This window comes from Struthio camelus, chromosome 16 (assembly GCF_040807025.1).
Source record: "Struthio camelus isolate bStrCam1 chromosome 16, bStrCam1.hap1, whole genome shotgun sequence".
NCBI lineage: Eukaryota > Metazoa > Chordata > Aves > Struthioniformes > Struthionidae > Struthio > Struthio camelus.
This window is the reverse complement of record NC_090957.1, coordinates 1,551,359-1,570,131: the sequence shown is the minus strand read 5'-3', so window position 1 is coordinate 1,570,131 and position 18,773 is coordinate 1,551,359. Positions and strand designations below refer to the sequence as shown.

The window sequence follows — 18,773 nt, the reverse complement described above, 5'->3', positions numbered from 1 at the left end:
GGCCCCCGTTAAGCGGGCTCGCCCTGGGGCGGGGGGCTCCCGTGACCCCGGGGCCCCCGTTAAGCGGGCTCGCCGTGGGCCGGGGGGCTCCCGCGGCCCCGGGGCCCCCGTTAAGCGGGCTCGCCCTGGGGCGGGGGGCTCCCGTGACCCCGGGACCGCCGCGAAGTGGGCTCGCCGTGGGCCAGGGGGCTCCCGCGACCCCGGGGCCCTCCCCCGCCTGGTCTCCTCGGCCGGTTGCGGTAGCCCCGCCCCCTCCCGTGGCCCCGCCCCCGCCGGCCCACGCGCCGCGCACGTGTAGGCGCCCTCTCTCGCCCTTCCTCTGCTTCCGCCTCCGCCCGCTCCTCCCATTGGCTCGACGCGCCTCGGCACCGCCCCCTCCTCCGCCTCACCGAGTCGCCATTGGCCCCCTTTCGGGAGCGCGCCGATTGGCCCGCTCCCCCCTTCAAACCCCGCCCCACCCGCTTTCTCCCACCTCTCCCTCCCCGTCCGCCACCGCTCATTGGCCGGCCGCCCCGACGGGGGCGGGGCCGCCCGCCTTCCCCCCGCGGCGATTGGCCGCGGCGGCCGCGCCTGCGCCTTGGGTCTGGCGGTGCGGGAAGATGGCGGCGGCGGCGGCGGCGGGGCGGGCGCTGGCGGCCGGCGGGGTCCGCGCCGCCCTCGGGGGCTGCCGCGGCTGCCGGGCCCCCCCCCCCGCGCCGGCCCGCGCCTCCGGCACCGCCCCCGGCTCCGCCCCCGGCAGCGGCAGCGGCACCGAGGCGGTGCTGCAGGAGCGGCTGCGGCAGCACCAGGTGGGCGGGGCCGGGGGCGGGGCGAGCTTGGGCCTGGGGGGTGTTGGGGGGGGGTCTGAGGGGGTGAGGAGGGGGGAAAGAGGGGCCATGGGGCGTTTGGGGGTCTGGGGGGGTCAGGAGGGGTCGTGGGGGGTGTTTGGGGGGGTCTGAGGGGGTGAGGAGGGGGGAAAGAGGGGCCATGGGGCGTTTGGGGGTCTGGGGGGGTCAGGAGGGGGCGTGGGGGGGTCTGAGGGGGTGAGGAGGGGGGAAAGAGGGGCCATGGGGCGTTTGGGGGTCTGGGGGGGTCAAGAGGGGTCGTGGGGGGTGTTTGGGGGGGGTCTGAGGGGGTGAGGAGGAGGGAAAGAGGGGCCATGGGGTGTTTGGGGGTCTGGGGGGGGTCAGGAGGGGTCGTGGGGGGTGTTGGGGGGGTCTGAGGGGGTGAGGAGGGGGGAAAGAGGGGCCATGGGGTGTTTGGGGGTCTGGGGGGGTCAGGAGGGGTCGTGGGGGGGGTCTGAGGGGGTGAGGAGGGGGGAAAGAGGGGCCATGGGGCGTTTGGGGGTCTGGGGGGGTCAGGAGGGGTCGTGGGGGGTGTTTGGGGGGGTCTGAGGGGGTGAGGAGGGGGGAAAGAGGGGCCATGGGGTGTTTGGGGGTCTGGGGGGGTCAGGAGGGGTCGTGGGGGGTGTTTGGGGGGGTCTGAGGGGGTGAGGAGGGGGGAAAGAGGGGCCATGGGGCGTTTGGGGTTGGGGGGGTCAAGAGGGGTCGTGGGGGTGTTTGGGGGGGTGAGGAGGGGGGAAAGAGGGGCCATGTGGCGTTTGGGGGTCTGGGGGGGTCAAGAGGGGGGTCGTGGGGGGTGTTTGGGGGGGGGGTCTGAGGGGATGAGGAGGGGGGAAAGAGGGGCCATGGGGCGTTTGGGGGACTGGGGGGGTCAGGAGGGGGTGTGGGGGGTGTTTGGGGGGGTCTGAGGGGGTGTGGGGGGTGTTGGGGGGGTCTGAGGGGGTGAGGAGGGGGGAAAGAGGGGCCATGGGGCGTTTGGGGGTCTGGGGGGGTCAGGAGGGGTCGTGGGGGGTGTTTGGGGGGGGTCTGAGGGGGTGAGGAGGGGGGAAAGAGGGGCCATGGGGCGTTTGGGGTTGGGGGGGTCAAGAGGGGTCGTGGGGGTGTTTGGGGGGGTGAGGAGGGGGGAAAGAGGGGCCATGGGGCGTTTGGGGTTGGGGGGGTCAAGAGGGGTCGTGGGGGTGTTTGGGGGGGTGAGGAGGGGGGAAAGAGGGGCCATGGGGCGTTTGGGGGTCTGGGGGGGTCAAGAGGGGTGTCGTGGGGGGTGTTTGGGGGGGGGTCTGAGGGGGTGAGGAGGGGGGAAAGAGGGGCCATGGGGCGTTTGGGGGTCTGGGGGGGTCAGGAGGGGTCGTGGGGGGTGTTTGGGGGGGGTCTGAGGGGGTGAGGAGGGGGGAAAGAGGGGCCATGTGGCGTTTGGGGGTTGGGCGGGGTCAGGAGGGGGTCTGGGGGGTATTTGGGGGGTCAAGAGGAGGGAAAGAGAGGCCATGGGGCGTTTGGGGGTCTGGGGGGGTCAAGAGGGGGCCTAGGAGGTATTTGAGGGGGCTGGAGGGGTCGTGGGGGGGCAGAGGGGGTCAAGAGGGGGCCTAGGGGCATTTAGGGGGGCTGGGGGGTCCGAGGGGGGCTGGGGGGTATTTAGGGGGTCTGTAGGAGGCAGATGGGGTAAAGAGGGGCCTGGGGACATCTGAGGGGTCAAGGGGGGCCTGAGGGGTATTTAGGAGAGGGCTGAGGGGAGGCAGGTGGGGTAAAGGGGGGCCCTGGAGGTATTTAGGGGGCCTGGGGGTTATTGGGGGGGGGTCTCGGGGGGGAGGTCAAAGGGAGTCTGAGGGGAGGCCTAGGGGCATTTGGGGGGGTGGTAGGGTCAAGGAGGGGGCCTGAGGGCTGTCTTGGGGGAGCAGAGGAGGGTCAAGGGGGCCCTGGAGGCATCTGGGGGGGGTCAAGGGGGCCTGAGGGGTATCTGGGGGGGGACAGGAGCTAAAGGGGGGGCTTGGGGGCGCTTGGGGCATCTGGGGGGCAGGTAGGATCAAGAAGGAGCCTGGGGAGGGGGTAGGTAGGGTTTGGGGGGGGGGACAAAAACTTGTGCCTGGGGGACATGAGGGGCAGGTAGGGTCAAGGGGGGGCAGGTGGCTGGGGGGGGTGGCAGATTTGGGTTTGGGGGGGGGATAGTTTGGGGGATATGGGGACAAATTAGGGTCTGGAGGGAGCAGAGGCTTGGCCGGCAGATGGAGCCGTTGCCGGGGCTCCTTCAACGTCCCCAGGTGTCCCCACGGCTCCCGGGGTGTCCCCAGCCCTCGCTGGGGCTCGTGGGCCGCTCCCGGATGGCCGTGAGCGTCCCCAGATGTCCCCAGGGCTCGCCGGCTGTCCCCGGCTGTCCCCAAAGCTGTCCCCGGGGCTCCCTGGCTGTCCCCGGCCATCCCCAGGGCTCGCCGGCTGTCCCCGGCTGTCCCCAAAGCTCCCCGGCTGTCCCCGGGGCTCCTTGGGTGTCCCCAGAGCTCCTTGGCCAGCCTTGATGGTCCCTGGCTGTCCCCGGGGCTCTGGTGACGTCCCCGGGGCTCCCTGGCTGTCCCTGGCCATCCCCAGGGCTCGCCGGCTGTCCCCAAAGCTCCCCGGCTGTCCCCGGGGTTCCTTGGATGTCCCCAGAGCTCCTTGGCCAGCCTTGATGGTCCCTGGCTGTCCCCGGGGCTCCGGCGACGTCCCCAGGGGCTCGCTGGCTGTCCCCGGCCGTCCCCAGGGCTCGCCGGCTGTCCCCGGCTGTCCCCAAAGCTCCCTGGCTGTCCCCGGGGCTCCTTGGATGTCCCCAGAGCTCCTTGACCAGCCTTGATGGTCCCTGGCTGTCCCCGGGGCTCCGGTGACGTCCCCAGGGCTCGCCGGCTGTCCCCAAAGCTCCCCGGCTGTCCCCGGGGCCCCTTGGGTGTCCCCAGAGCTCCTTGGCCAGCCTTGATGGTCCCTGGCTGTCCCCGGGGCTCCGGCGACGTCCCCGACCCTCCCCGGCAGGCGGCGGCGGGGGGCACCCCGGGCCCCGACGAGGGGCAGGAGCGGAAGCGGGAGACGGCGGCCAACACGCGGCGGCTGCTGCTGCGCCTGGCCGGGCTGCTGGGCGCCGGCGCCGGCGCCACCGTCCTCTACGTCTTCGGTGAGTCCCCGGGCGGGCGCCGTCCCCGTCCCCGTCGCCGTCCCGCTCACTGCCCCGCTCTCCCCTCCCCGCAGGCAGCAACGCGGTGGACGAGCACGGCGCCAAGGTAATTACCCCCTTCTTCGTTAGCACCCGGCGGCTCCCCCCCCCCCCCACCACCACCGCTTTCTCCAGCGTCACCTTTCCCCCCCACCCCGGCGCTTCCGGACGGGGCGTTTCGGCCGGAAAAAGTCCCGTTTCGGAGGTGTCGGAGGGGTTTTGATATGCGGACCCCCCCCCCCCCCCCGGCGCGCCATCCCCGGCCGAGGTGCCAATTGCCCCCCGCCGCCGCCGGGACATCAAACGAGCCGCGGCGGAAACGAAGGCGCCAAATCGCCGCCGTGCCGGAGCCCCCCGCGGGCGCCCGAACGCCGCCAGGCCGCTGGGGTGGCGTGGGAAGAGGTTGGGGGGGGGGGGCGCTACCCTTTTATTCCCCCCCACCCTTTTTTTTTTTTTTTTATCTTCCCCCCCACCTCCCCGCAGATCCCCGACGAGTTCGACGCCGGTGAGTCCTCGCGCTCGCGTGAACCCCAGGAGGGCTCAGCGCGGGGCGGCCGGGCTTGAGCGGGAGAAAATTCGGGGTCCGGGTGCCGCCCGCGGCGTTCCCGACGCCGGGGGGGAGGGGGGGCCAAACGGAGCCTTTTCGGCCCCGTTTTAACGCTCGCGCTGCCCCCCCCCCCCCCCAAAGCGGCTTTTTTTGGTAACCGCTTTGGAGGTTCCCGGAGGGGAGCAACGCGCTGGGCGGGAGGGGAAAGGGAAGCGGGGGCAGAAGGAAATTCCCCGCCATGAAGGTGCGATTCCCCCCCGCTGGGGGGGTAAAACGGAGAAAAACGAGGTGTTTTAGGCCCCAAAAGGGTTGGTTTTTTATTTACAATGCAAACGCAGAGGGGAAGCTGGTGGGGGGGGGGTCTTGCATTAGGAGGAGGCTTGCAGGGGGGGTTAAACGCCACCATGGTGGTGGGAAGAGGGGGGGGGGTCTCGGGGACGACCCCCCTCCCCGCACCTCGGGGACCCGTCCTCACGGCCGCTTCGCAGACCCCGTGCTGATCCAGCAGATCCGCAGGACCTACAAGTACTTCAAGGACTACCGGCAGGTAGGGCACGGGGACGTCCCCGGCGCGGGGGCTCGTCCCCGTGCCGAGGGGTCTGTGTCCCCCCCACCCACGCCCCGGCGGGGTTCGTCCCCGCGACGGGGGTCTTTGTCCCCGCGACGGGGGTCTTTGTCCCCGCGACGGGTTGTCTTTGTCCCCGCCATAAGGGACCTTGCAACGAGGGGTTTGTCCCCACCGGGGCAGCTCCGTCCCCGCGGCCGGGGACGGTCCCCTCACCCCGCGCGTCCCGCAGATGATCATCGAGCCCACCAGCCCCAAGCTGCTGCCGGACCCGCTGCGCGAGCCCTACTACCAGCCGCCCTACACCCTCGTCATCGAGCTCACCGACGTGCTGCTGCACCCCGAGTGGTCGGTGAGTCCCCGCCGGTGGCCGTCCCCCTGCGCCCGGCCCGGCCCGGGGGACGCCCGGCCGGTCCCTTACCCCGCTCCTCGTCCCCAGCTCGTCACCGGTTGGCGCTTCAAGAAGCGTCCGGGCATCGAGAGCCTCTTCCAGCAGCTGGCCCCGCTCTACGAGATCGTCGTCTTCACCTCGGAGACCGGCATGGTGAGGGGGACGGCGGTGGCGGCGGCCCCGGGGTGGGGGGACACACAACGCGGCCGCCCCGCTGACCCCCTCCTCGCCTCCCCCAGACCGCCTTCCCCCTCATCGACAGCGTCGACCCGCACGGCTTCGTCTCCTACCGCCTCTTCCGCGACGCCACCCGCTACATGGACGGGCACCACGTGAAGGTAGCGGGCGCGCGGGGCCGGCGGCGGCGGGCCGACGCGCCGGCCCCGCGCCCACCCCTCTTCTTCCTCGCCGCCAGGACATCTCCTGCCTCAACAGAGACCCCGCCAAGGTGGTGGTGGTGGACTGCCGCAAGGAGGCCTTCTGCCTGCAGCCCTACAACGGGCTGGCGCTGGCCCGCTGGGACGGCAACTCCGAGGACCGCACCCTCTACGACCTCGCCGCCTTCCTCAAGAGTAAGACGGCGGGGTCGGGGGGCCGCGCGCGGGACCCCCCCGTCCGGAGCCCGGGGGCCACCCGCTCTCGCCCGCCTGACGCCCGCGCGTCCCCGCAGCCATCGCCCTCAGCGGCGTCGAGGACGTCCGCACCGTGCTGGAGAATTACTCCCTGGAGGACGACCCGCTGGCGGCCTTCAAGCGGCGTCAGTCGCAGCTGGAGCAGGTAGGGACGGGGTCGCCGGCGTCCCGCCGTCGACTGCGTCTCGGTGTCCCCCCGCTGCCGTTATCCCTGTCTCGGTGTCCCACCGCCAACCGCGTCTCGGTGTCTCCCCGCTGCCATTATCCCTGTCTCGGTGTCCCACCGCCACCGCTGACCGCGTCTCGGTGTCCCCCGCTGCCATTATCCCTGTCTCGGTGTCCCACCGCCGACCGAGTCTTGGTGTCTCCCCGCTGCCATTATCCCTGTCTCGGTGTCCCACCGCCGACTGCGTCTCGGTGTCCCCTGCTGCCGTTATCCCTGTCTCGGTGTCCCACCGCCGTCGCCGACCGCGTCTCGGTGTCCCCCGCTGCCGTTATCCCTGTCTCGGTGTCCCACTGCTGCCGTCAGCCGCGTCCCGGCGTCCCACCACCGTCATTACCTGCGTCCCAGCATCCCGTCACCGTTATCCACGTCCCGGTGTCCCGTCACTGTTAACTGCGTCCCAGTGTCCCACCACCGTCATTACCTGTGTCCCAGCATCCCGTCACCGTTATCCACGTCCCGGTGTCCCACCACCATTGTTACCTGCGTCCCAGCATCCCGTCACCGTTATCCACGTCCCGGTGTCCCGTCACTGTTAACCGCGTCCCAGTGTCCCACCACCGTCGTTACCTGCGTCCTGGTGTCGCACTGCCGTTGTTGCCTGCGTCCCAGCATCCCGTCACCATTAACCGCGTCCCGGTGTCCCGGCTGCCTGTTAACCGCGTCCGGGTGTCCCGCCGCTGTCGCCGTTAACCGCGTCCCGGTGTCCCGGCCGCCTGTTAACCGTTACCGGCTCCTTTTCGCCCCCGGGGCCAGGAGGAGCAGCAGCGGCTCGCCGAGCTCTCACAGGGCAAGCAGCGGCCGCAGCTCTTCCTCGGCTCCCTCGCCGGCCGCCTCTGGCCCCGCTCCAAGCAGCAGTGACGGCCGCGCCAGCGACACGCCAGCGACACGCCAGCGACACGCCAGCGCCGCCGCAGCCCTCTGCCCCGCGCCGGGGTGGGCGCCCGCTTTCGCCCTGTTATATATATATATAAATATATATATTTTTGGGGGTGGGGTGGGGAGGGGGGAGGGTGGTCGGAGCCCGACCCCGGCGGGGGGCAATAAAGGGTCGCGCGGAGCCGTCTCTGCCCTGCTTTTCTCCCCCTTTTTTTTGTGGGGGGGGGGTTGTGGGCCCCCCCCCCCCCACCGGGTGCTGCTGCTGCTTGTGTCTCTGGGGGACCACAAACCCTGCCCCCTGCGAGGGGCCCAGGCGTCCGGGCTCTGTTCCCTGCCCCCTGTAAGGGGGGGGGGGTGTTGGATTGGGGGGTAGGGGCAGGGCCAGGGGCAGGGGGCGGGGCTAGCCCCCCTATAAAGGGGGCTGGGGGAGCAGCAGGGCTCAGACGCCTCGGAGCAGAGGGCCCGTGCGGGACCCCCCCCCCCCCGCAGCACCCTGCCCGGGACCCCTCTGGGACACCCCACCCCCCCCCGGGACCCCCCCCCTGGTGCCGGTGCGCCGGGCCATGGCTCTGCCGCTCCTCGCCGGGCTCCTCGCCCTGCTCAGCGCCCACCCGGTGAGTCCGGCACCAGCCTGGGGGGGGGGGGGCCAGAGGGGTCTTTGGGGAGCTGGGAGGGTTCCTGGGGCCTGAGAGAGCTCGGGGGGGGTCCCTAGGGGTCTTAGAGGTCTCGGGGTGGGGGGTTGGGGGGGTCCTTAGGGGACCCTGGAAGGATCTAGGGGGCCTCTAGGAACCTTAGGGGTCTTTGGGGGTGTTGGGGGGCTCTGGAGGGTCCTTGGGGACCCTGGAGGGGGTACTGGGGGGGTCCTTAGGGGACCCTGGAGGGATCTACGGGGGTCCCTAGGGGTCTAAGAGGTCTTGGGGGGGGCTCTGAGGGGTCCATAAGGGACCCGGGAGGGATCTGGGGGGGGGTCTCTAGAGGCCTTAGGGGTCCCTGGGGGGTATTGGGGGGTCTTTAAGGGACCCAGAAGGGATCTGGGGGGGGTCCCTAGGGGGTATTGGGGGGCTCTGGGGGTCCCTAAGGGACCCTGGAGGGGTCTGGGGGGGGGTCTGTGGTGAGTAGTGGGGAGCTCTGGTGGTCCTCAGGGTCCCTAGGGGGGCCTGGAAGGGTCCCTGGGGGGGTTGGGGGGTCCTTAGGGATCCCGGGGGGGGGCCCGAGGGGGTCTTTTGGGGTCCCGGGAGGTCCCCGGGGCACATTTGGGGGGCCCTGGGGTGCTGAAGGGGTAGCGGGCGGCTCTAGAGGGTCTTCAGGGACCCCGGGCGGGGTGTTGGGGGGCTTCGCCGGGGGGGGGGGCCTGAAATGATAGTGGGGGGGGGGCTTTGCGGCCGCAGGCGCAGCCGGCCGGGGTGCTGGAGCTGCGGGTGCTGGGGGCGCGGGGGGGCGCGGGGGGGGCCTGCGGGGGCCCCCCCTCCTGCCGCCTTGCCTTCCACCTCTGCCTGCGCCCGCCGGCCCCCGGGGGGGCCCCCTGCAGCCTGGGCGCCGCCCGCAGCCCCCCCGGGCCCCCCCCGGCCCCCGGTGCCCCCCGCACCCTCCGCCTGCCCTTCGCCTTCCCCTGGCCGGTGAGACCCCCCCCCCCGCACCCAAATCCCCCCCCCCGGGGGTGGGATGGGACCCCCCCTGCACCCAGCGCCCCCCCCGGGGGTGGGATGTGACCCCCCCCCTGCACCCAGCACCCTCCGGGGATGTGACCCCCCCCCTGCACCCAGCACCACCTCCGAGGGGTGGGATGTGACCTCCCCCCCCACCCAGCACCCTCGGGGGATGGGCCCCCCCCCCACATCTGGGACCCCCTCTGATGGGTCCCCTCTCCCAGAGACCCCCCCCTGCACCAGAGACCCCCCCCAAATGACCCCCCCTGCACCCAGGTCCCCTCCAGGATGGGACCCCCCCAGGGTGGGACACCCTCCTGCACCAGGGACCCCCTGGGCCAGGACTCCCCCCCCAACCTGGGACCCCCCCCGACACACACACATGGGACCCCTCTGCACCAGGGACCCCCCCCAAATGGGACCCCCCCACAATGGGACCTCCCCCTGCACCAGGGACCCCCACACACAATGGGACCCCCCTGCACACAGGACCCCCCCACACACCAGGGACCCCCCTCCCCACAATGGGACCCCCCCCCTGCACCTTGCCTCCCCCACCTGGGACCCCCCCCCCAATTCTGGGTCCCTCCTGTGCCCCCCCCCCGGCAGAGCACCGTCTCCCTCCTCATCGAGACCTGGCGGCTGGAGGAGGCCGAAGGCCCCACGGGTGAGGGGGGGTCCCGGGGGGGTCAGGGCGCTGGGGGGGTGTTGGGGGTCTGCAGCAGGGCTGGTGGGGGGCGTTGGGGGGTGTCAGGGCGCTGGGGGGGTGTTGGGGGTCTGCAGCAGGGCTGATGGAGGGTCCCGGGGGGGGTATCAGGGCGCTGGGGGGGTGTTGGGGGTCTGCAGCAGGGCTGGTGGGGGGCGTTGGGGGGTATCAGGGCACTGGGGGGTGTTGGGGGTCTGCAGCAGGGCTGCTGGGGGGGCGTTGGGGGGTATCAGGGCGCTGGGGGGTGTTGGGGGTCTGCAGCAGGGCTGGTGGGGGGCGTTGGGGGGTATCAGGGCGCTGGGGGGGTGTTGGGGGTCTGCAGCAGGGCTGGTGGGGGGCGTTGGGGGGTATCAGGGCGCTGGGGGGTGTTGGGGGTCTGCAGCAGGGCTGGTGGGGGGCGTTGGGGGGTATCAGGGCGCTGGGGGGTGTTGGGGGTCTGCAGCAGGGCTGGTGGGGGGCGTTGGGGGGTATCAGGGCGCTGGGGGGTGTTGGGGGTCTGCAGCAGGGCTGGTGGGGGGCGTTGGGGGGGTGTCAGGGCGCTGGGGGGGTGTTGGGGGTCTGCAGCAGGGCTGGTGGGGGGGCGTTGGGGGGTATCAGGGCGCTGGGGGGTGTTGGGGGTCTGCAGCAGGGCTGGTGGGGGGCGTTGGGGGGTATCAGGGCGCTGGGGGGGTGTTGGGGGTCTGCAGCAGGGCTGCTGGGGGGCGTTGGGGGGTATCAGGGCGCTGGGGGGTGTTGGGGGTCTGCAGCAGGGCTGGTGGGGGGCGTTGGGGGGGTGTCAGGGCACTGGGGGGGTGTTGGGGGTCTGCAGCAGGGCTGCTGGGGGGCGTTGGGGGGGTGTCAGGGCGCTGGGGGGGTGTTGGGGGTCTGCAGCAGGGCTGCTGGGGGGCGTTGGAGGGGTGTCAGGGCGCTGGGGGGGTGTTGGGGGTCTGCAGCAGGGCTGGTGGGGGGCGTTGGGGGGTGTGGGGGTGTCCAGTGAGCGTTGGGCTGTCAGGTGGGTGTTGGGTGTTGGCAAGTGCTGGGTGTCAGGTGCTGGCGGGGTGTTGGTGGGCACCAGGTGGGTGTTGATGGGTGTCGATGGGTGTCAGGGTGTTGGGTGGCTGGGGGTGGATTTTGGGGTGTCGGGTGGGTGTGGGCAGGTGTCAGGGTGTTGGGGGGTGTTGCTGGGTGTCAGAGTGTTGGGTGGGTGTGGGAGGGTCTACGGGGTGTTGGGTGGGTGTAAGGCAGGTGTTGGTGTCAGGTGGGTGTGGGTGGGTTTTGGGGTGTCAGGCAGGTGTTGGTCGGTGTCAGGGTGTTGGGTGGGTGTCGGTGGGTTTGGGGGGGGCCAGGTGGGTGTCAGTGTCGAGTGGGTGTCGGGCAGCTGTTGGTGGGTGTTGGGTGTGGGCAGGTTTGGGGGGTGTCAGGCAGATTTGGGGGGCGTCAGGGTGTTGGGTAGCTGTGGGTGGGTTCAGGGGGTGTCGGGCGGGTGTTGGCAGGTGTCAGAGTGTCAGGTGGGTTGGCGGGGTGTCAGGGTGTCGGGTGGGTGTGGGCAGTTTTGGGGGGGGTGTCAGGATGTCGGGTGGGTGTGGGCAGGTGTTGGTGGGTGTTGGGTGGGTGTGGGCAGTTTTGGGGGTGTCAGGTGGGTGTTGGTGGGTGTCGGGGTGTCGGGTGGGTGTGGGCGGGTTTGGGGGGTGTCAGGCGGGTTGTCAGAGTGTCGGCGGGGTTTGGGGGGATGTCAGGTGGGCATCAGGGTGTCGGGTGGGTGTGGGCAGGTTTGGGGGGTATCGGGTGGGTGTTGGCGGGTGTCAGGGTGTTGGGCGGGTGTGGGCAGGTGTTGGTGGGCATCAGGGTGTTGGGTGGGTGTGGGCAGGTGTTGGTGGGTGTCAGGTGGGTGTGGGCAGGTTTGGGGGGTGTCAGGTGGGTGTTGGGTGGGTGTGGGTGGGTTTGGGGGGTATCGGGTGGGTGTTGGCGGGTGTCAGGGTGTTGGGCGGGTGTGGGCAGGTGTTGGTGGGCATCAGGGTGTTGGGTGGGTGTGGGCAGGTGTTGGTGGGTGTCAGGTGGGTGTGGGCAGGTTTGGGGGGTGTCAGGTGGGTGTTGGGTGGGTGTGGGCGGGTTTGGGGGGTGTCGGGTGGGTGTGGGCGGGTTTGGGGGGTGTCGGGCGGGTGTCAGGGTGTTGGGTGGGTGTGGGCAGGTTTGGGGGGTGTCGGGCGGGTGTCAGGGTGTTGGGTGGGTGTGGGCAGGTGTTGGTGGGCGTCAGGTGGGTGTGGGCAGGTTTGGGGGGTGTCGGGTGGGTGTCGGCAGGTGTCAGGGTGTCGGGTGGGTGTGGGCAGGTTTGGGGGGGCGTCAGGATGTCGGGTGGGTGTGTGCAGGTTTGGGGGGGTGTCAGGGTGTCGGGTGGGTGTGGGCAGGTTTGGGGGGTGTCAGCGGGTGTTGGCGGGTGTCGGGCGGGTGTTGGCGGGTGTCAGGTGGGTGTGGGCAGGTTTGGGGGGTGTCAGCGGGTGTCAGGGTGTCGGGCGGGTGTTGGCGGGTGCCGGGCGCAGCTGACGCGCTGCGGGCGCAGGCCGGGGGCAGCTGCTGGGCCGGGCGCGCTGGCGGCAGCGCTTGGTCCCGGGACCCCGCTGGCGCCGGGGGGCCGGGGGGGGGCGGCTGCGCCTGGGCCTGCGCCTGCACGCCCGGCCCCCCCCCGCCGGCAGCACCCCAGGGCCCCCCCACCGGGACCCCCCGGACGGCAGCACCCCGGAGACCCCCAGCAGCACCCGCTGCGCCCACCGTGAGTACCGGCACCCCCGGGTGCCCCCCAGCCTGTCCCCTTCACCCCCAGCACCCCCGGGTGCCCCCCAGCCTGTCCCCTTTGTCCTCAGCACCCCTGGGTGTACCCCAGCCTGTCCCCTTTGTCCCCAGCACCCCCGGGTGTCCCCTGGTCTGTCCCCATCATCCCTGGCACCCCTGGCTGACCCCTGGCCTGTCCCCTTCACCCCTAGCACCCTTGGGTGTCCCCTCACCTATCCCCATCATCCCCAGAACCCCTGGGTGCCCCCCCGGCCTGTCCCCTTCGTCCCCAGCACCCCTGGGTGCCCCCCCATCTGCACCCATTGTCCCCAGCACCCCTGGGTGCCCCCCCGGCCTGTCCCCTTCGTCCTCAGCACCCTTGGGTGTCCCCTGGGCTGTCCCCTTCGTCCCCAGCACCCCTGGGTGCCCCCCCATCTGCACCCATTGTCCCTGACACCCCAGGTGTCCTCTGGCCTGCCCCCTTTGTCCCCGTCTCCCCTGGGCGCCCCCCGCCCCGCGTCCCCCGCGCCGCCGGGTGCTGACGGGGCTCTCCGGCAGGTGGGTGCCACGAGCACGGGGTGCCCCGGCAGGACCCCCCCGGGGCCAACAGTCACCCCCGCCACCACGGGGCCACCCGCAGCGTGAGTTCCCCCCCCCCAGCACCCGCCGGGACCCCCGATACCCCCCCCCCAGACCCCTTGAGCCTCATGGCATCCCCCCTGGGCACCTCCCCCCAGCACCCCTGGGACCCCCTCAGCCCCCTCTGGGACACTCCCTAGGACCCCCAGCACCCCTGAGACCCTCCTCGGGACCCCCCAGCACCTCTGGGATCCCCCCGGGACCCCCTAGCTCCCTCTGGGACCCTCCCTAGGACCCCCCAGCACCCCTGAAACCCTCCCCGGGACCCCTTAGCTCCCTCTGGGACCCTCCCTAGGACCCCCCAGCACCCCTGAGACCCTCCCCGGGACCCCCCAGCACCCCTGGGATCCCCCCGGGACCCCCTAGCTCCCTCTGGGACTCTCCCTAGGACCCCCCGCACCCCTGAGACCCTCCCCAGGACCCCCCAGCACCCCTGGGATCCCCCCGGGACCCCCTAGCTCCCTCTGGGACTCTCCCTAGGACCCCCCAGCACCCCTGAGACCCTCCCCGGGACCCCCCAGCACCCCTGGGATCCCTCCGGGACCCCCTAGCTCCCTCTGGGACCCTCCCTAGGACCCCCAGCACCCCTGAGACCCTCCCCGGGACCCCCCAGCACCCCTGGGATCCCTCCGGGACCCCCCTAGCTCCCTCTGGGACCCTCCCCAGGACCCCCCAGCACCCCTGAGACCCTCCCCGCGACCCCCTAGCTCCCTCTGGGACCCTCCCTAGGACCCCCCGCACCCCTGAGACCCTCCTCGGGACCCCCCAGCACCCCGGGATCCCCCCGGGACCCCCCTAGCTCCCTCTGGGACCCCCCCCGGGGACCCCCTGACCCCCCCCGGGTCCCTCAGGACCCCCCGGACCCCCCGGCCGGGGCCGGTTCCCGGCGGGCCCCGCTGAGGGCGCCGCCCGCGCAGGCCGCCGGCAGCGGCGCGGGGCCCCCGGAAGTGCCCTCAGCGGGGCCGGAAGTGCCCTCAGCGGGGCCCCCGGAAGTGGCTTCAGCGGGGCCGGAAGTGGCTTCAGCGGGGCCGGAAGTGCCCTCAGCGGGGCCGGAAGTGGCTTCAGCGGGGCCGGAAGTGCCCTCAACGGGGCCCCCGGAAGTGCCCTCAGCGGGGCCGGAAGTGCCCTCAGCGGGGCCGGAAGTGCCCTGGGCGGCGGCGGGAGCGGAGCTGTCGCCCTGCGCCCTCGGCCCCTGCTTTAACGGCGGCGCCTGCGCCCCCGCGCCGCCGCCCGGCGCCGGTTACAGCTGCCGCTGCCCGCCGGGCTTCCGCGGCTTCAACTGCGAGCGCCGCGCCGACCGCTGCGCCGACCGCCTCTGCCTCCACGGTGAGCGGCGGCTGCCGGGCCCGCCCGCCGCGCCGTAATGCGCCGAGTAGCGGCGCCGGGGGCCGGGCCCGCGCCCGCGAGCGGCGGCCGCAGGGCGGTACCGTAATGCGCCCTGTAGAGGCGCCCTCAGAGGGGGCGGTACCGTAATGCCCACACTAGAGGGGCCGCGCAGGGGGCGGTACCGTAATGCCCACACTAGAGGGGCCGCGCAGGGGGCGGTACCGTAATGTCGGCGTTAGAGGGGCCGCGCAGGGGGCGGTACCGTAATGCCCACACTAGAGGGGCCGCGCAGGGGGCGGTACCGTAATATCGGCGTTAGAGGGGCCGCGCAGGGGGCGGTACCGTAATGCCCACGCTAAAGGGGCCCCCACGTGGGCGGGTACCGTAATGTCTGCACTAGAGGGGCCTGGTAGGGGGCGGTACCGTAATGCCCGCAGTAGAGGGCCCCCTACATGGGTGGGTACCGTAATGCTGGAGCTAGAGGGGCCTGGTAGGGGGTGGTACCGTAATGTCTGCACTAGAGGGGCCTGGTAGGGGGCGGTACCGTAATGTCTGCACTAGAGGGACCCCCACATGGGCAGGCCCTTAGCACTCCCGTAATGTGCCTAGTATACACCCCCCCAGCTCCTGGGCAGGGAGCAGTAATGTCCCTAATAGCTGCCCTCCCCTGGGCCCTAATGTCCCTAATAGCGCCCGCTCTTAGCTGTAGGTCTCCCTATAAATACCCGTTCTGGGCCATAATGCCCTTAATAGCTGCTACTCTGAACTGCAACGTCCCGTAGTGTCCCTGATAGCTGCCCTCCGTGGGCCGCCATGTCCCCCAACAGTGCCCGCCTGGGCCGTTATGTTCCTAATAGCTGCGCACCCTGACCTATAACGTTCCTAATAGTTGCCACCCTGGGCCATAATGAACCTAATAGCTGCAACGCTGGACCGTGACGGCCTGAATTTCTCCTACCCTGGGCCATAATGCTCTTAAAAGCAGCTGCTCTGGGCCATCATGTTCCTAATTCTGCTTACCCATAACCCCAATGTCCCTAATAGCTGCCCACCCTGGGCCATAATATCCCCAGTAGCTGCTGCTCTGAACCATAATGTCCCTAATAGCTGCCCACCCTCTGCCATAATGTCCCTACTAACTGCCCACCCCGGCCCGTAATGTCCCTAATAACTGCCCACCCAGGGCCATAATGTCCCTAATAGCGGCTGCTCTGAACCATAATGTCCCTAATAGCTGCCCACTCAGGGCCATAATGTCCTTAATAGCTGCCCACTCAGGGCCGTAATGTCCCTAATAGCTGCTGCTCTGAACCATAATGTCCCTAATAGCTGCCCACTCAGGGCCGTAATGTCCCTAATAGCTGCCCAATCTCTGCCGTAAAGTCCCTAATAGCTGCTGCTCTGAACCGTAATGTCCTTAATAGCTGCCCACTCAGGGCCGTAATGTCCCTAATAGCTGCTGCTCTGAACCATAATGTCCCTAATAGCTGCCCAATCTCTGCTGTAATGTCCCTAATAGCTGCTGCTCTGAACCGTAATGTCCCTAATAGCTGCCCACCCTCTGCCATAATGTCCCTAATAGCTGCCCACCCGGAGCAATAATAGCCCTACTAGCTTGGCTCCCACCCCCAGCCCCAGGCTGGGGCCAGCGCGCGGCCGGCGGGGAGAGGTGTCGTTTTGGGGGGGGGGGGGCGCGCCGGCACTGACGTGGACCGTGCCGCTCAGGTGGCCGCTGCCTGGACCTGGGCCGCAGCGTGACCTGCAAGTGCCGGGCGGGCTTCTGGGGCGCGCGGTGCGAGCACAACGTGGACGACTGCAGCCCCAACCCGTGCGCCAACGGGGGCACCTGCGTGGACGGCGCCAACAGCTACAGCTGCTCGTGCACGCTGGGCTACGGCGGGGCCGACTGCCGCCGGCGGGCCGACGCCTGCGCCGCGGCGCCCTGCCTGCACGGCGCCACCTGCTACACCCACTTCTCGGGCCAGGTGTGCGCATGCGCGCCGGGCTTCATGGGCCCCCGGTGCGAGCACGCGGTGGGGGGGCGGCCAGCGGCCCCCCGCTCCCGCCGGCCCCCGCCGGCCCTGGCCGCCGCTCTGCCGCTGGCCCTGCTCGGCCCGGGCCTGGGGCTGCTCCTGGCCGTCCGCCGCCGTTGCCACCCGCCGGCCCCCAGGTGAGGTTCGCCCGGTGCCGGGGTTGGGGGGGGGGGCCCAGGCGTCCGGGCCTGCACCCTGCCCGGGGGAAAAGGGGGGGGGGGGGGTCTCCGGCGGCTGCTGATGAGCCCCTTCCTCTTCCTCCCCCCCCCCCAAAACGCCGGCTCCGACCGCAGCATGACGCCGCAGCCCCCGGCCACTGCCCCCGACCGCCGGCCGCCCCGCGGCTCCGCCACCCAGGTAACCGCTGCCCCCCCCCCATCCGTGTCACGAGCTGCGGGGGGGGGCCGGGCTCAGCTCCCGCCCCGACTCACCCCCCCCCCAACTTCTCCCCCCTCCAGGTTTGACCCCGGCGATGACCCCAATTGGGAAAGCTGGGAGGGGGCTGGACCCCCCCCCCCAACCCTGGACCGGCCAGGCCACGCCCCCCTCCAGCAAGCCCCGCCCCTTCAACACCCTCACACTCCCTAATAGGCTCCGCCCCACTCCAAGCCCCTCCCACCCATCCTATCACCATGGAGAAGCCCCGCCTCCCCCCCACCAAGCACCGAGCCAATCGGCAAGGAGTAGGTGGCTGGGCCGGAGGGGGCGTGGCAAGAGGAGACCCCGCCCCCTCCCTCGGCAGCCAATGGAGAAAGAGGTGGGGCCTGGGGTAAGTCCCGCCCCTTTGAGCACCACAAACCCCTCCGATTGGGGGGATGTGAATGGGGGGATGCAAATTAAATGCAAATCAGATGCAAATGAGAAGGTGGAGCCTCCTGCTGTGTGTTGGGGGGGGGGCAGCGAAGGGAGCAGCAAGGCCAGGTGAGGGGCCCAGGCATCCGGGCATGGGGGGGGGGGCGGGGCGGAACTTACATGACTGGGGAGCAGCGGAGGGCCCAGGCGTCCGGGGGGAGCCGGGGAGGGTGGGAGCCAGGTGTCCGGGGGACCCAGGTGTCCGGGGGGAACCCGGTCTGGGAGGGACCCAGGTGTCCGGGGGACCCAGGCGTCCGGGGGGGGGAACCGGGGAGGGCGGGAGCCAAGCATGCAGGGGGCCCAGGCGTCTGGGGGGGCCCAGGCATCTGGGGGGAGGTGGGGAGGGCGGGACCCAGGTGTCCGGGGGGCCCAGGCATCCGGGAGGACCGGTGAGGGCTGGAGCCAAGGGTCCGGGGGGCCCAGGCGTCCAGGGGGAGCTGGGGAGGGCAGGAACCAGGTGACCGGGGGGGCCCAGGCATCCGGGGGGAGCCGGGGAGGGCGGAAGCCAGCGGTCCCGGGGCCCAGGCGTTCGGGGGGCCCAAGCGTCCGGGGGAAGCCGGGGAGGGCGGGAGCCAGGCGTCCGGGGGCCCAGGCGTCCGGAGGGAACCGGGGAGGGCGGGAGCCAGGGGTCCGGGGGGCCCAGGTGTCTGGGGGGAGGTGGGGAGGTCTGGACCCAGGCATCTGGGGGGCCCAGGCATCCGGGGGGAGTCCAGTGAGGGCGGGACCCAGGCGTCCGGAGGGCCCAGGTGTCCGGGGGGAGCTGGGGATGGCGGGAGCCAGGTGTCCGGGGGGCCCAGGCGTCCGGGGGGAGCCGGGGAGGGTGGGAGCCAGGGGTCTGGGGGGCCCAGGCATCCGGGGGGGCCCAAGCACCCGGGGGGAGCCTGGGAGGGCAGGAGCCAGGTGTCCAGGGGGCGCAGGCGTCCGGGGGTGCAGGCGTCTGGGGGGCCCAGGCGTCCGGAGGGCCCAGGCGTCCAGGGGGAGCCGGGGAGGGCGGGAGCCAGGGGTCTGGGGGGCCCAGGTGTCCGAGGGGAGCCGGGGATGATGGGAGCCAGGTATCCGGGGGGCCCAGGCGTCCGGGGGGCCCAGGCCTCTGGCGGGAGCCGGGGCAGGCAGGACCCAGGCGTCCGGGGGGCCCAGGCGTCCGGGGGGAGCTGGGGAGTGCGGGACCCAGGCGTCCGGGGGGCCCAGGCGTCCGGGGGGAGCTGGGGAGTGCGGGACCCAGGTGTCCAGGGGGCTCAGGCGTCCGGGGGGCCCAGGCGTCCGGGGGGAGCTGGGGAGTGCGGGACCCAGGCGTCCAGGGGGCCCAGGCGTCCGGGGGGAGCTGGGGAGTGCGGGACCCAGGTGTCCAGGGGGCTCAGGCGTCCGGGGGGGAACCGGGGAGGGCGGGAGCCAGGTGTCCGGGGGCCCAGGCGTCCGGGGGGCCCAGGCATCCGGGGGGGGAGCCCGGTGTGGGTTGGACCCAGGGGTGTCCGGGGAGCCCAGGCGTTCGGGGGGCCCAGGCGTCCGGGGGGAGCTGGTGGGGGCGGGAGCCAGGCGTGCAGTGGGCCCAGGCGTCCGGGAGGGAACCGGGGAGGGCGGGAGCCAGGCGTGCAGGGGGCCCAG

At 71.9% G+C, this 18,773-nt stretch overlaps 2 protein-coding genes and 1 long non-coding RNA gene across 3 annotated transcripts; all 3 read left to right on the top strand.

Annotated features, from left to right (window-relative positions):
• Positions 1-3,835: 3,835 nt before the first annotated feature.
• On the top strand, positions 3,836-7,418 carry TIMM50 (translocase of inner mitochondrial membrane 50). The gene is made up of 10 exons (XM_068910259.1): positions 3,836-3,948; positions 4,023-4,054; positions 4,471-4,492; positions 5,023-5,081; positions 5,332-5,451; positions 5,539-5,643; positions 5,730-5,828; positions 5,906-6,062; positions 6,161-6,267; positions 7,102-7,418. The coding sequence occupies exons 5-10, from the start codon at positions 5,332-5,334 to the stop codon at positions 7,204-7,206; spliced, it is 693 nt and encodes a 230-aa protein (XP_068766360.1). The 5' UTR covers positions 3,836-3,948; positions 4,023-4,054; positions 4,471-4,492; positions 5,023-5,081; the 3' UTR covers positions 7,207-7,418.
• A 369-nt stretch (positions 7,419-7,787) lies between these two features.
• DLL3 (delta like canonical Notch ligand 3) lies at positions 7,788-17,208 on the top strand. Its single transcript, XM_068910551.1, has 8 exons — positions 7,788-7,838; positions 8,613-8,840; positions 9,480-9,537; positions 12,113-12,241; positions 14,092-14,286; positions 16,012-16,456; positions 16,613-16,676; positions 16,778-17,208. Exons 1-8 carry the CDS (start codon positions 7,788-7,790, stop codon positions 16,781-16,783), a joined length of 1,176 nt encoding a protein of 391 aa, XP_068766652.1. The 3' UTR covers positions 16,784-17,208.
• LOC138061237 (uncharacterized) lies at positions 12,274-13,985 on the top strand. The gene is made up of 3 exons (XR_011134933.1): positions 12,274-12,322; positions 12,880-12,962; positions 13,878-13,985. It is a non-coding gene; the product is annotated as an uncharacterized lncRNA (long non-coding RNA).
• Positions 17,209-18,773: the final 1,565 nt, after the last annotated feature.

Bases quoted from the DNA above. Each gene is read 5' to 3' on its own strand.
- TIMM50 (XM_068910259.1), top strand. From the start codon at position 5,332: ATGATCATCGAGCCCACCAGCCCCAAGCTGCTGCCGGACCCGCTGCGC. The intron at 5,452-5,538 runs GTGAGTCCCCGC...CCTCGTCCCCAG, and splicing joins TGCTGCACCCCGAGTGGTCG to CTCGTCACCGGTTGGCGCTT. The intron at 6,268-7,101 runs GTAGGGACGGGG...CCCCGGGGCCAG, and splicing joins GTCAGTCGCAGCTGGAGCAG to GAGGAGCAGCAGCGGCTCGC.
- DLL3 (XM_068910551.1), top strand. From the start codon at position 7,788: ATGGCTCTGCCGCTCCTCGCCGGGCTCCTCGCCCTGCTCAGCGCCCAC. The intron at 7,839-8,612 runs GTGAGTCCGGCA...TTGCGGCCGCAG, and splicing joins CCCTGCTCAGCGCCCACCCG to GCGCAGCCGGCCGGGGTGCT. The intron at 16,457-16,612 runs GTGAGGTTCGCC...CTCCGACCGCAG, and splicing joins TGCCACCCGCCGGCCCCCAG to CATGACGCCGCAGCCCCCGG.